Genomic DNA, 13,320 nt, shown 5'->3' on the forward strand with positions numbered 1-13,320 from the left:
CATTCACTCCAGACAAGCCTGTGGGGCTTGTCACCTGTACTGTCACTGTACAGATGAGGACATGGGCTCAGAGAGGTTAGGGGACATGCTCTGGCTTAATATGAAGTGGTCAAGGTTTAAACCTGACTTCCAAGTCTGTGCAGCTCCACTAGGGCGCTCTGTACTAGACTTTTTTTTTTTTAACTTATTTATTTTTGGCTGTGTTGGGTCTTCGTTGCTGCATGCTGTCTTTCTCTAGTTGGGGCAAGCAGGCTCTAGAGCACAGGCTCAGTAGTTGTGGCGCACGGGCTTAGTTGCTCCGCGGCGTGTGGGATCTTCCCGGACCAGGGCTCAAACCTGTATCCCCTGCATTGGCAGGCGGGTTCTTAACCACTGCGCCACCAGGGAAGTCCCTGTACTAGACTTTTAGAGCAATAGCTGCATTTCCTTAAAAATATTTTAGAACCTAGATCTTTAAGTTAGGCTGGTTCCTGTTTTTCTTATTGTTATTTAGAAAGGCTTGTAGCAGTTAAAGACCAGCCTGCACAGAACTGCACTTAGAAGAAAAACATTCCCAACTGCCTGTCTTGTTTTGAGATCAGCTCTCAGTAAAATAACGTCCCCAAATCCCTGCCAATAAAGTAGTGTTGACCCTGCAGGTCCCTTGCCCTTCTCCCAAGCCCTCCGGCATCACAGCAGCGGGACAAAGGGAACTCACCTTCGGTTCCTAGAAGGGACGTGAACCATGTCACACTCCCCCACATTTTAAAATAGTCTTGACGCCCATAATTCCAGAGGCTCCTAGAGTTAAAGGGTTGAGAATGCTCAGTTTAGTTTTCCCTGGATTAGCTAAAGGCACACCATTTTGTCACTGTCTTTCAAACACATGGCAGAGAAAGACAGGAGTCCCCTCTCTAGAGGATCATGAAAGTCTTAGAAATGTCTTTTCTAAAGACAGCAAGGGTCCTGTACACGGGGTGAGGTATGGGTCAGCCCGCAGAGCTGCTGGGGGAGGCCTGGGGTGGCTCAGGCCCCGGGCCAGTCACCTGGAGCTGCCTCAGCACTTTACCTCATGTGCTGCAGGATGTGAAAGGCCTGCAGGCGCCAGTCTAAAGAGTGGCAGGTGTTTGTGCCCAACTAGCCAGTTCAGTAGGAATAAGAGAAAGGCTAAGGATATGAATGGCTCTGGGGACAGACCGCCACTTATTAGCCTTGTGACTTCTCTGTGCCTCAATTTCCTCCTCAGGAAAACAATAATAAGAGAAACTACTCCATAGGTTGAGTGGATTAAGTGAAAAAAATGCCAAATGTAATCTGTTATAATTACTATTAACCCCCAAAAGATAACTTTAAGACATATTGAGAGCTTCCACTCCAAATTCCTCATTATACAGATGAGAAAATTGGCCTAGAAATGTTGGGTGACTCGTCCAAGGCTAAACCAACCACGAGGGCAAATAGCTTTGTTCTCTGCAGCCAAGCTCCATTTCCTCCAGGATGTTCGTTCCGTCTGGGCAGCTGTCTTCAGGACTGCTATGACTCTGGCCTGACGGAGTGCCCTTTGCCTGCTCCACCGTCATGGCTGTGACAGCCCTTCACAGCTCGTTTCCTGGGAGCTCACACCCTCCTTCCAGACTCAGGAAATACAATTCAGTATGCTCGGGGAGCCTCTGAGTCATCTCCGTCTGTAAATCAACTTTTATCCGTCTATCCTGAACAGAGAGATCTCATCCTCCTCCAGTTTCTGGAACCGGAACTGGTGTTTTTCCTTTGGATTTTGCTGAGTGTCTTCCACCTCTAAGTACATCAGGCTCCCCTCCCAACTTCAGACTGGGGACTGAACACCAGAGGTGGACATAAGCCTCTAAGAGTCTAGAGGAACACTGAAGACTTACCTCAGGGGCTTAAAAGAGGTCTCCCAGCCCATGCCCCCTCACATAGGAACTTCATCTGCCTCCCCACAGCTAACTGGCAGAGGTGACTGCATATGCAGACAGTTTGCTGGACATATGCCCCAGGCAGCTGGGAGGACGCTGATGACCATCTGAATCCCAGAAGCAGAGAACAGTTACCATGGCTACCAAGAGCTGTAACCATTGGCTGCCTTGGCTATGGGGATCGGCTCAGCTGACCTCTCAAGGTCCCTTCCAGCCCTGGGATTCTACATTTACAGTGAGCCAGGTGAGACCATGTCCGCTGCAAGAAAATAGTAAGTCCTGTGACATATACGGCTCAGGCATAGAAAGCAATTATCTCAGAGGTCACCTTATCTTATTCATCAGAAGTGCTGAGTCACAAGGCTACTTTCTATCTCTGCTGCATCATTAATAAGCAAAGCCTTGCTTTTTTTCGTATAGCACTTCAGGCCCTTTATAAAGTGAGTCTGCGACCACCATGCTTAATTTTCCTTTTACAGCTCTGACCAGAAATTTTGATAGAAGTTTGTTCCATATCGTGACCAGGGGAACAGCCCAGAAACACTTGCGTCTCCGGGCCCGGAGGAGCGTGCTCCGTCAGACAGGACGCTTGGATCACGAGCCTTCTAAGAACTGGGAGGAAGGAAGTCATTCATAAAGGAGGCAGATGCTGAACTGCAACTTTGGTTTCCTCTGGCAATTCTGATTACAGGAACGTGGTTTGTTCTTATTCCACAGAGGGGAAGAGTTTCTCTTTAAAACTTGACTCCCAGAAGCTCCCTACCGGTCTGAGTCAGGACAGAGCAGGGAGGTGGCTAATTCGACCCCTGTAACCTCCACAGCAGGTGAGAACACAGGCCTGGCTGCACCCCTCTTGATACCCGACCTCAGGACAGAGAAGGCTGTAGATATCTACAAGACTTCCAAGAGCAGGAGAGAGATGCCCAGAAATCACACTGTTGCCTGTGCTTATGAAAACAGCTGCAAGTCTTGCCTCGTTCCTGATGTAGAAAGCTTCATGTTTAGTGGATGTTTGGAGATTTTTAAAAATCTGCTTATCAAGATTAAATCAAAGCCTTTATTAAACATCCCTCCTTCAAACCACCTGCATTTAAACCTATACCCCTCTCCCGACTTGCGAACTGCTAGGGCTAATTGTGTGTCACTGGCACCTGGAGGGTCAGATCCAGTTGGGCTACACAATGCTGAAAAGCCACGCCAAGGCACACCACACTGGGCACACCTCCACGGTTCTGTGCCCCTCAGGATCTAGGCAAAGGTTGGCAGCACTGGCCCTGGGACCAGAGCTCAAGCACAGGAGACCAGGAAGCTGAAGTCTGAGCCTCCTTGTTCCAGACCTAGCCATGCAGAGCGGACAAGCAGCTCTTGGCTACCACTGGGTGAGGCTCACCCATGTGCTTTTTCTTCTCATCTCCAAAGAAAAGGGTGAGAGATGGAGGAGGCAATTTTCAGTTGTGTGTGGGTTTGATTTAAGGCTTTGGCTGTGGTCTGCTGATATATTAAAATACTTTCTGGGAACGCCATCTCCTAAGCTCCCCATCAGAACAAACGTATTTCCAAAAATGAAAACATTGAACAAAGAGGTGGAGCTGAAATGCTGATGCAGAGCCCAGTGGACAGGCCCAGGTCTGTCAGGTCAGGATGGTGTCGTCCACCTGCTCCGTGGAGTCGGCCTGGCTGGCCAGCTTCTTCAGAGACCTTCGGTTGCATTCATTCAGCATCTCCAAGCTGGCCACGTCCAGGATCTTGCAGAGGGACTGGGGGGAAGATGGAAACGAGGAGATGAAGTCAGAAAATAAGGCTTCAGATTTCTCCAATCAAAGACAAAAATGAATGTTAACCCAGGACTAGAACCACTGAGGTGGAATCTGGCAAAATAAGGGAATCAGATGGATCCAGGGAAAGCCAAGACAACCACTCATCACGCCTTTCACGTGGTGAGGTATTGTTCAGTGCTTAAAAGGTTGCTCAGCGGGCAGGGGACTGAGTGACAGGACTCTGGGCCTCAACGGGCAGCACTGTGGGATCTGTTGTAGGGCTGTGTGCCACGTGAGAGTCTATTTGAAGAAGGGGCTCTGCTGCTGAAAGAAGTCTGAACACCTCAGGAGTAAAGTGTTTTTAGGCACCAGACCTGTCACTTGACTACAATCTGCCTGTCAACACTCATGCATACGGACAGGTGGCAGTGAAGAGTGATGCTTAAACACTGTCATGCAGAAGCCCTGCAAGGCCAGTGTCCACAGACGCCCAGGGGAGGCACGCCAGTCCCGGATTCCCACCTGAAACACCTCTTCTCCCTGCCTCATCTTGAGGAGGTTGACGATTGCCTGGTCGCTGTAGGCCCTGACGACGGTGTTTTTATCCTTGGTGTTGTCAAGAAGAGCCTTCAGGATGGGCTTGATGGCCTGGGGGTCCAGGGCAGGCAGCGGGTCCCTGTTTGCCCACCAGATCATCTTCTCAGCCACCAGCCTGATGTCACTGGATGGGTTCTGCAAACACTATGAAGAGGAGCGCAGGCTTTCAGCCAGGCACATCCAGTCTGTCTCTCAAAGCAGCCCAGACTCTGCCCTGACACTCTCTTCATCGTGGAAACTGACCCCACTGCTCCCCTCCGATGCCATCCCCACTGTGGGAGGGTAATAACCAGGTGTGATTCGGACCCTATTCTCTTCCACCTCATCTCATGCCAGTCTCTCCTTTGCTCACCACTCTCGGCCCACGTGGGCATTCAGCTTCTGCAAACACACCATGCTGCTTCCTGCCTCGGGCCTCTGCACTGGCTGGTCCCACTGCCCGGGACGTGCGTGGCCCAGATCCTCGCTTAGTTGGTTCCTTCTCATCCTTCAGGGCTCAGCTCAAATGTCAGCCTTTAGAGGTCTCCCCGACAGCCCTTTCTAAATCACAGCCTTCCCACAGGCTTTTTGTGTACCTCCACCTCCAGAGATCTTGTCTGCCCTGTTCACCTCTACACCTTCAGGGTCTAGCCCGGCCGGGCGCACAGCAGGTCATCAGTAATAAACGCTGATAAAAGCTGCATGCAGGGCGATGCCGTCATACAGGCTCAATCTAATCGGGGCCCTGTAAACTCTCCACTGTGGGTGCCTGCAGGGTGGTGCAGTCAGCCTTGAGAACCTCACTACTCAGAGCGAGGTCAGTGCACCAGCAGCACTGACATTGCCTGGGAGCTGGTTACAAAGGCAGGGTCTCAGGCTTGGCCACATCTCTTAGCATGGAGACTCTGGTTCTGTCTTGCGTGCACACAACCGTTTGAGAAGCGTGCTCTATACACAGGGGCTGGGGCCTCGCCGTCAGGCTCCCCAGCTTTCTTCCTTGGGTCTCGCAGCCACCATAACAGCCACACTAGTAAGTGTCATGCCTGCTAAAGGCAGGCAGGGAAGAGAAGGTTTATTAAGATTTGAACCCAGGTCTGTCCCAAAGTTTGCAAAATTGGTGTGCCTAGGAAGAATGCCTAAAATAGAGGTTCTTAACATGATTTGGGGTCATAGGTCTATTTGACATTCTGACAAAAAGTTGGGCAAAAAAAAAAAAGTTGGGCACTCCTCCAGAGAAAAACTCACACACGACCATTTTGCATTCCAGCCCTATAGGCTCAAGAGATGCCGCAGGCTATCCATGGAGAGCTCCTAGAATACAGAGGACACACTTCTGGTGTTCTTTGGTCACGGGTCCTTCTCACAAGCCTGGCTGCCCTGCTCACCTTAATGAACAGGCTGGAGAGTTTGGCTGGCAGCTGTCCTCCTCCTGTCTCGATGTGATGCTTCATCAGGAAGCCCATGCCCCGGACCCCGCTCACAGCAATGGGGATCTGTGGAGAGAGGAGAGAGCTAGACGGGGTGGCCTCCGGCTCCGTCCTCGGGGCAGCGGGGCCAGGCACCAGCCCTTCCCCAGGACTTCCCGGGGACCCTGGCTCTTCCCCACCAGTCCCCACCCACCGGCAGCTCTCATGGAGAGGGCCTGCCGTGGCTGTGAGGCAGATGAACCAAGCCCAAGTCACTAGTTCCCAGGTCAGGAATCAGAGACCTTCTGACCTACAAGGGACCTCTAGATGCTCCAACCCAAACTCCTCACTGTTCAGGTGATGAAACTGGGGCCCAGAGAGATCAAGTACTGGTCCAAGGGCACAGTAAGTTACTGGCAAAGTAAAATTTCAACCCAGGTCTCTGGCCACCGAGTCTGGCTGCCCCAAAGCCTTACCCTGTCTGCCATGGCATTGCTGAGGATCATGTCCTGAACTTCACTGCTGTATCTGCCTGCACAGAGTCTGCTGGGAGCCACATTCACAGCCACGGAGAGAGCCAGGCTCCGCCCGTGCCGAACCATCCAGTCGATGCCGGACACGTCCGCTGGGTGCAAGGACACACTGGGGTCAACCCGCACCTCAGAGCATGGCCCACCACCCACGAAGCCCACCTCCCCGACCTGAGACTCATGTGCCAGCTCGGAGCCTGGCGGAAACCCCAGTCCACGCTGCACACGGACCTCCCTGCCCCGAGTGGACGTCAAGCAGCCATCCCTCACAAACTGCTCCAGACTGTAGCTTGTGTTCTTGGAGCAGAAACACTAGGGGCTGCAGGACCCCCAGAAACTCCATTTTGTTTTAACAGCTGAATTTCCAAGGAGAGGGTGGTCCCGCTGCCAGAAGACCCTCTGAGGGGAAGGGGAGACAGAGAGGCCCTGAAAAGGAAGCCCCCCGTGGACACAAGAGGCCTACCCAGCAAGTACTGCTGAAGAACAGTGCTGAGCTCCTCTTCTGTCAGAAAGGCACACAGTTCCCCCAGGCACCCGGCCGAGGAGACGCGAGTGTTGTCCTGATGGAGCAGAGAAGGCAGTGAATGGGGATGCAAGCCCTCACGGGCTCCGCGGGAACCACGGTGGAAGGAAGGCGGACCCTAAGTCCAGTCCTCCCTCCAGGCACTCACGCTCCCACCGCCAGAGCGGGACTGCCACTCACTGCAGCTGCCACTCGGTGCCGTGTTAAAAATTACACACCCAGCACTTAATTTTAGAGAACTCCAGCCTGTGTGCATACGTTAGTCATCATCATAATAGCAATTAATAACTATATTTACACAGCACCTTTCTTCTTACAAGCCTGAATGCTTCATATTTATTATCTCAGTTACTATCAACAGCCCTGTGAGGCGGGGAGGCGTGCGAGCTCCCGCCCACAGTGCCCAGGAAAGGCGGTCAGAGGACCACTTGGAGCTCTACCCCCAACTCCACACCCACCCCCGAGCCGCTCATGTGTCCGCCTATGTCCAGAGAGACTCCCTGCTGCCCCGACATTACTCAGGTAATGAGTAATTTGTCCCGGGAAGTCAAACTGAAGAGCTGATCAACCCAAGGCAATAGGTAAAGGCCGAGTGTTTTGTGTCAAAACCAAAGCCACGTACATAAGCAGCTCCCTGCTGCTCTCCCTGCCAGCTAACTACGGGACACCACACAGTGGATTCAGGTTATGTGCTGCAGTATTAAGAAGTGCCAACTTGGCGTGCCTCCCCCAAAACAACACAAACAACCAACCAGAGCCTCAAGGGCCCACGGGGAGGCATCAGCTGGACTGGCACTCTGGATTGCCACCTTCGATCCAGCGCAAGTTTTGAGGGAGAAGGTGGTTGGCCAGCACCTTGGGCCTCTGAGCTCCCTGCCCAGGTGCCAAGCAAGGCTAAAGCTGGCTCTCTCTGACACGACAGCCACTCTCCCCAACGGGATCTATTTTAAGCTCCATTGTGGTGAAATGTAAATTGGTTTACATACTAACTTCTGCTTGCACTGTGCATGGCCCTATAAAAACCCTGACAGACTGTGACCAGAAGAAGGTAGAGTCTCCCATCTGTACCCCAGAGAAGGCCAGGGTCTCAGCTGGAGGGCCGTGATAACCAGCCTCGTGTGTGGGCAGACAACGGGGTGTAGCTCCATGTGAACCCAGAGGCCTCTCTCCAGAGATCAGCCCCACAGTGTACATCTGGCCACGCAGCAGAGGGCTGTCAGAGGGCAAAGAGAAAATTCTTCTCAGAGACTCAAGCCTTCCTGGGCCCGCCACAGCACTGGGCTGTCAAGGGGTACTTCGCAAATGCTTCTAGACTGGGTCAGGAAGGGCTACAGTAACGGCATCGGAACAGAACCAGGAGTCACGGGGCTCAGGTCCTGATTTTGACTCTACCACTTGCTAGGGTGCAGCCCCAAGTGAGTCTCACCCTCTCAAACAGTGCTAAGCCCTCCCACCTGGACAGACACCAGACAGTTTCCTGAGGGCTGTGCCCACGCTTCATTCACCTCTGGGCTAGGCCCTTCGGCTCAGCAAATGTTTCCTGAACCAATAAACGAAACTCTTCACTTTACAACTGGGGAAATGAGGGGCAGAGAGGGAAAGTGACTTGTTTTAAGACTAGAGAACAAATGAATGAGAGACCTGGGACTTTAAAAACCTTACTTTCCTTATCTATACAACATATCATGGATATCAATATCGATATCAAGACGCGCCTTGTCTCCCTCACTACCAGAGGCGTGGTAAACCACAGAGTGATACGAATGTCGGGAGTGATTATCACTACTGACCAAGTTCTTCTAACACAAAGCAGAGATGCCAACCAAAGGAAAGAGAAGGGAAACCAGCCGAGCCCCCCAGCCCCGCGTCCACCTGCCGCTGTACCTCGTCATGTCCCAGCGTGCTCAGCAGGAGCGAGACGATGCTCTTCCGGATAACCACGTCCACTTTGGCCCCTGCTCCCTGAATCACAAACCTCAGGGCCTGAAGCATGGTGTCCCTACAGAACCAGTGCACCCAACTTAAAACCTGGCTCTCCTTCACCACTGCTCCCGCCGCACAGGCAGGGCCCGGGCTGCTTCAGGAGCTGCCCGGCCTCCCCACGGCCACAGCTCTCTCCACCAGGGCCTCACCTGACACCCGGGTCCTCCATGACCCGGATTCCGTTCAGCAACTCTGTGAAGAGAGGATCCACCTTGATATGGATGGAGATGAGCTTCCCTAGCGCATCAGCAGCCTTCAGGCGCACGCCCCGGTTAGAGTCCTGCAGGGCTTTGGTGAAAGTGGTCTGCAGCTGGGGCAGGAAGGGCTTCAGGGCAATCCCAACCTGTTGGAGAGACCCACACCCAAAAGCACCGCTCAGGTGGAGTCCAGGGCCACAGTGCACTATAGGCACGAAAACAAATGATCACAAACCACCATAAGCTGCCCTGGCTCCCACACATAGGCCAGGAATAGATGTCCCGTTAAGACAGGGGCGCCCAGCACAGAGAGGTTACACTCAGTCTCCTCTTCCATTTTCAGCATCCTGCGCTGCACTGGGAGGAGGCAGAGGCGGAGGATGACACCAGCAGCAGCACCCCCAGCACCACCACCACCAAGGGAGCCGTGGACTTGGCTTAGTGAAGCCCTGTCCACGTGGACAAGTGACTCGAAACCCTTGTCTCCGAACACACTAGAGCAGGCCGGGAGACGCTGTCAGTACCATGGAAGAACATTTTAGTGCAAAGAAAGGGAAACGGACCAGGTGTGTAAGGGCAGGTACCATCTACTGAGCATTTAACGTTCAGCCTTCAGAACAATCCTATGAAACAGATGGCCTCAGAAGGTCATCCCTGTACACATGTGCACCCCCGCATTAACAATCCAGTCTAATCCCCGACCACACATAGAAAAATAGGCACATTTGTGACAAAATACAGATGGGTCCAAGACGAAAGATTTACTTATTGCTAAATGGGAAAAATCAAAGTAGCTGTTTAGAGGTTCAATGCCAATTAAGGTTTGGAGATACTGGGGTCGGGGTTTTGCAGGCAGCTGGGAGGCAGACCACAGAGTGAAGCTGGCAAACCTGCGGTGGGAACCACCTGCCTATGGGTGGCACCTGGCTTGTGGCCTGAGGGACAAATTCCAGGAGGGAAGGGCTCCATTTGTACACATAGTTTAAAAAAAAAAAAAACACACAGAAAAGAACAGCACAGAATGTAAAGATGATACTTAATTTAAAAGAAAAATAAAAGACTCAATTTCCTACAGAATGAGGCTGATGCTCACGATCCCATTTCTTATCTGGGAAGTTGCTCCCCACACTTTTCTCCCAAAAGGAAAAAGCTACAAATTTTAAGCTTGCTTTTGTTTCCAAACCTCAAGTAAGAATTTTTCTTTTTTTAACAACAACAAATCTTGGCTGTTTATGCTTTTTTAAATCCAAAGGGCTTAATTATTACACTGTAAAACATCAGAAACAGTTAACGTGTTCAATCTTTGCTTCTGACACTTTGGGCAAAAACTGAAGTTAACTGCAGTTGCTCTCAGACTTCCTTTTCATTCTCTCCTCAGATTCTTTTCACCTCATTTATGAGGTGGTCATAAAGTAGGGAAATGTTTTTGAACAAGGTTTTAATTGTATTTACGTGGCCCTGGATTTTGTCCTTTGACCCATTTATAAATAATAGCAATTAACACGCACTGGTGTGTCGAGAGCTTAGAATGTGTCAGGCCTCATGCCTGATGTTATTTTATCTGAGCCCTGTGTCACACCGCCCTTCGAGAGGCAAGCAGTCTTAGTACTCTCAAAACACAGGTGAGGAAACAGGCTCAGAGGCTGCATAACTTTCCCAAGGTCATTCTGGCCATACAGCTACCAAGTGGCGGACCTGGAATTGACCATGTGCAGTGAGTCTTGACTCCAAAGTCTTAACTCCCTCTGCTCTGCCGATTCCCCATGATAAGCTGTCACCCCGCCCCCATGGGACACCACGTGCCAGCGTCCTGCACACAGATCCATTCTCTAAGGCCCAGAATGGACCGAGAGCGTGAACTCATCAGTCGCTCACCTTGGCCAGCAAAAGGCTGAGTGTCTCGAGCAGAGCCGCCTTCACGTTCCAGCTGAACCGGTCCCCCAGGATGCGAATCAGAGGGCCAGTGATGCTGACCACGGAGGGTCTCAGGGCATCAGCTGAGGTCAGGCGGATCACCAGGCCTAAAGCTTTGGCTGCTTCTTCTTTCTGTTCTGGGCTGCCAGTCAGGACACCCTCCCGCAACACTGGAAGGATGGAGGTTACTCCCTGACAAGAGAACCACACCTGAGAGTCAAATCTCAAAGGTTCTGGGCCCAGGTGTCTCCCACCCGAAGCAAGGAGCTCCTGTTAGCCATCCTCTCCTCAACTCCATGAGAGATCGATTCAGGCTGCCAGGGTCACAGCCTGAGATGGTGCTGGCTGGGGAACAGTCTTGACAGTGACAAGAAGAGCAGAGTCCCACCCAGCAGGCCTACCACACAAGGTACCTGCACTGCTGTCACTCACTCACTCTGAGGTGGCTTCCACCACTTAAACCGAAGATGATGAACCCTGGCCCCATGAGGCCACCACGGGGAAGAAACACGCTGTCTGTGAAGGTGCAGAATGGCACCTAGAGCGCTAAGCCAGATTAACACACGGGATGCTCCAGCGGCCCCACCTCCCGGGACCCAAGGGGAAGGCAGAGGAAGGCCGCACGCCTGCCGCACCCTGCACGGGCCCTGGCTTACCTTCTTTGGAAGGCAGAACCCTGGCACGTGTTCGCCTTTGCTCTCATTCCCTATGAGCCGGATTTCTTTGTGTAGTTCCTCAATTAGTGCCAGCTGGTTGCCAGCATCCAGTTTCTGTGGGAAGCCGGGAAAAAGCAGAGAGGATGTCAGAGTTCTAGGTAAAGCCCTCTCAAGACTGTTTCAAAATAATATAGCAGGCGGAAAGGTGTGTGTGGGAGTACAGATAAGACTGGCCACGAATCGACAGATGCTGAAGCTGGCTGATAGGTACATGGGGGGCCTTAGGAGTCTAGTCTTATAAGCGCCTGGAATTGTCCACAATCAGAAGCTGGCTGTGGGGTCCACAGCTCCTCACCTTGGTGATGGCATTCAGGGCATCCCAGCTCTCCTCCAGAACCACAGGGCTGGAGTCGTTGAAGAGGCGGATCAGGCCTGAGACCAGGCTCCGCAGGTGGCTAGCGTAGTCCACCCTTGAGCGGGAGCAATAGATGCTGAGGACGACGGCAGCAGCCTGCCTCATGCCCACTTCAGGGCTGCGGGTGGCTTCCAACAGCTCCTCGATGATGGTCCGGTGCCCGGTGTCATCCTCCACCGAGAGGATCACAGCTTGACAGTTGGCCATCTCCTAAAACCACAGGGGATGCCTCAGCTGAGCACAGCCCCTCCAGGACAGGACAGGACAGGACAGGATGGGGCAGGGTCAGAGAGCCTGCAGGAGTGACTGTGACACTCACCAGCTGCTCAGCTGGAGTCCCCAGCTTCTCCTTCAGGGCCAACATGACCGCCGGGAGGATCACGCCAAGATGACGGGTCAGGGCGTCGCCTGCCACAGACGAAAGGAAAGCCAGCACCCGGGTATTGACAGGTGGGGTCGTCAGCTGTGGAACGATGAACAGCAACTCAATGGGTGCTGCCCCGTGCTGGCCGCGGCGCTAGGCTCTGGGAGATCCCATCCCACTGCCTCCGCCAGCATCTGAGTGCAGAGCTGGCCTTCACGCAGGCCCGGGGAACAGCGATGCGGCTGTGGCTTCTGGGCCAGAGGGGTTGCCGCATGCTGGGACTCACCTTGGGCACGAGGTAGGGCAACACCACACGGCTCTTGATGGCCATCACTTGCTTCAGACCATCCAAGGCAAATTCTGACACCTCCTCATCATCCTGCAGAGGGGCGTTGGGGGCAACGTTCAGGAGCCGGCTCTTGTCTCCACCTCCGCTGCCTTGGACCGGCCGGCGCCAACGTCCTTCTCCACGCTCCTCCCCTCCTCCCTCTGCACCCACACGGACTGACTGTCAAAGGAGAAGCCAGAGCCAAACCCCACCCTGTGCACCCACTCCCTCTGGGGCCCACACTGCGGCTGCCTTGGCAGAATCAGCCCCCTGCGTGTTGCCTCTACAGAGACGGTAAAAGCCCGACTGGTAGGTGTGGGGCAGAGCCACTCACCAGCTGCTTCAGTAAAAACGGGAGGATGTCCTCCAGAGCCTGGTGGCCGATTGTGGAGTGCAGCTGCTCAAAGGTCTTGGCCGCCGCCTCTCTGACCTCCTCCAGCGGGTCACACAAGGCCTTCCTTGCCGTGGGCACAAGGGACTCGGAGAAATACAGCACCTGCAATGGTACAGGTGTACTGAACCCGACGTGGCAGAGGGAGAGGAAATAAGCAGGGGGGCGGTGAGGACCTCTGGCCCAGCCAGGCCACCGCTGCTCCCTGGGCTTGACTTTTTTTTTTTTTAACTTAGATGGTTTCTGTGGAAATGTGCAAGTATGAAAAAGCAGAGAGGCTGCGTAATCTACTCCCAAGGAGCCTTCACCAGACTTAATAATTAATAGCCTGCTTTTTTTCGGCAAGTTCTCCAAATACTCTGGT

The 13,320-nt window shown here is 53.0% G+C and overlaps 1 protein-coding gene across 1 annotated transcript in view; it reads right to left on the bottom strand.

Annotated features, from left to right (window-relative positions):
• Positions 1-2,953: 2,953 nt before the first annotated feature.
• Positions 2,954-13,320, bottom strand: part of GCN1 (GCN1 activator of EIF2AK4) — a 56,655-nt gene continuing 46,288 nt past the window's right edge. Inside the window, 13 exon segments of the mRNA XM_036874868.1 lie at positions 2,954-3,673; positions 4,196-4,414; positions 5,635-5,742; positions 6,132-6,280; positions 6,649-6,745; positions 8,593-8,707; positions 8,841-9,034; positions 10,764-10,994; positions 11,459-11,572; positions 11,814-12,083; positions 12,193-12,336; positions 12,524-12,616; positions 12,900-13,061. Coding sequence (XP_036730763.1) covers positions 3,548-3,673; positions 4,196-4,414; positions 5,635-5,742; positions 6,132-6,280; positions 6,649-6,745; positions 8,593-8,707; positions 8,841-9,034; positions 10,764-10,994; positions 11,459-11,572; positions 11,814-12,083; positions 12,193-12,336; positions 12,524-12,616; positions 12,900-13,061 — 2,022 coding nt within the window. The 3' untranslated portion in view covers positions 2,954-3,547.

This window comes from Balaenoptera musculus, chromosome 14 (genome assembly GCF_009873245.2).
Source record: "Balaenoptera musculus isolate JJ_BM4_2016_0621 chromosome 14, mBalMus1.pri.v3, whole genome shotgun sequence".
Classification (NCBI taxonomy): domain Eukaryota; kingdom Metazoa; phylum Chordata; class Mammalia; order Artiodactyla; family Balaenopteridae; genus Balaenoptera; species Balaenoptera musculus.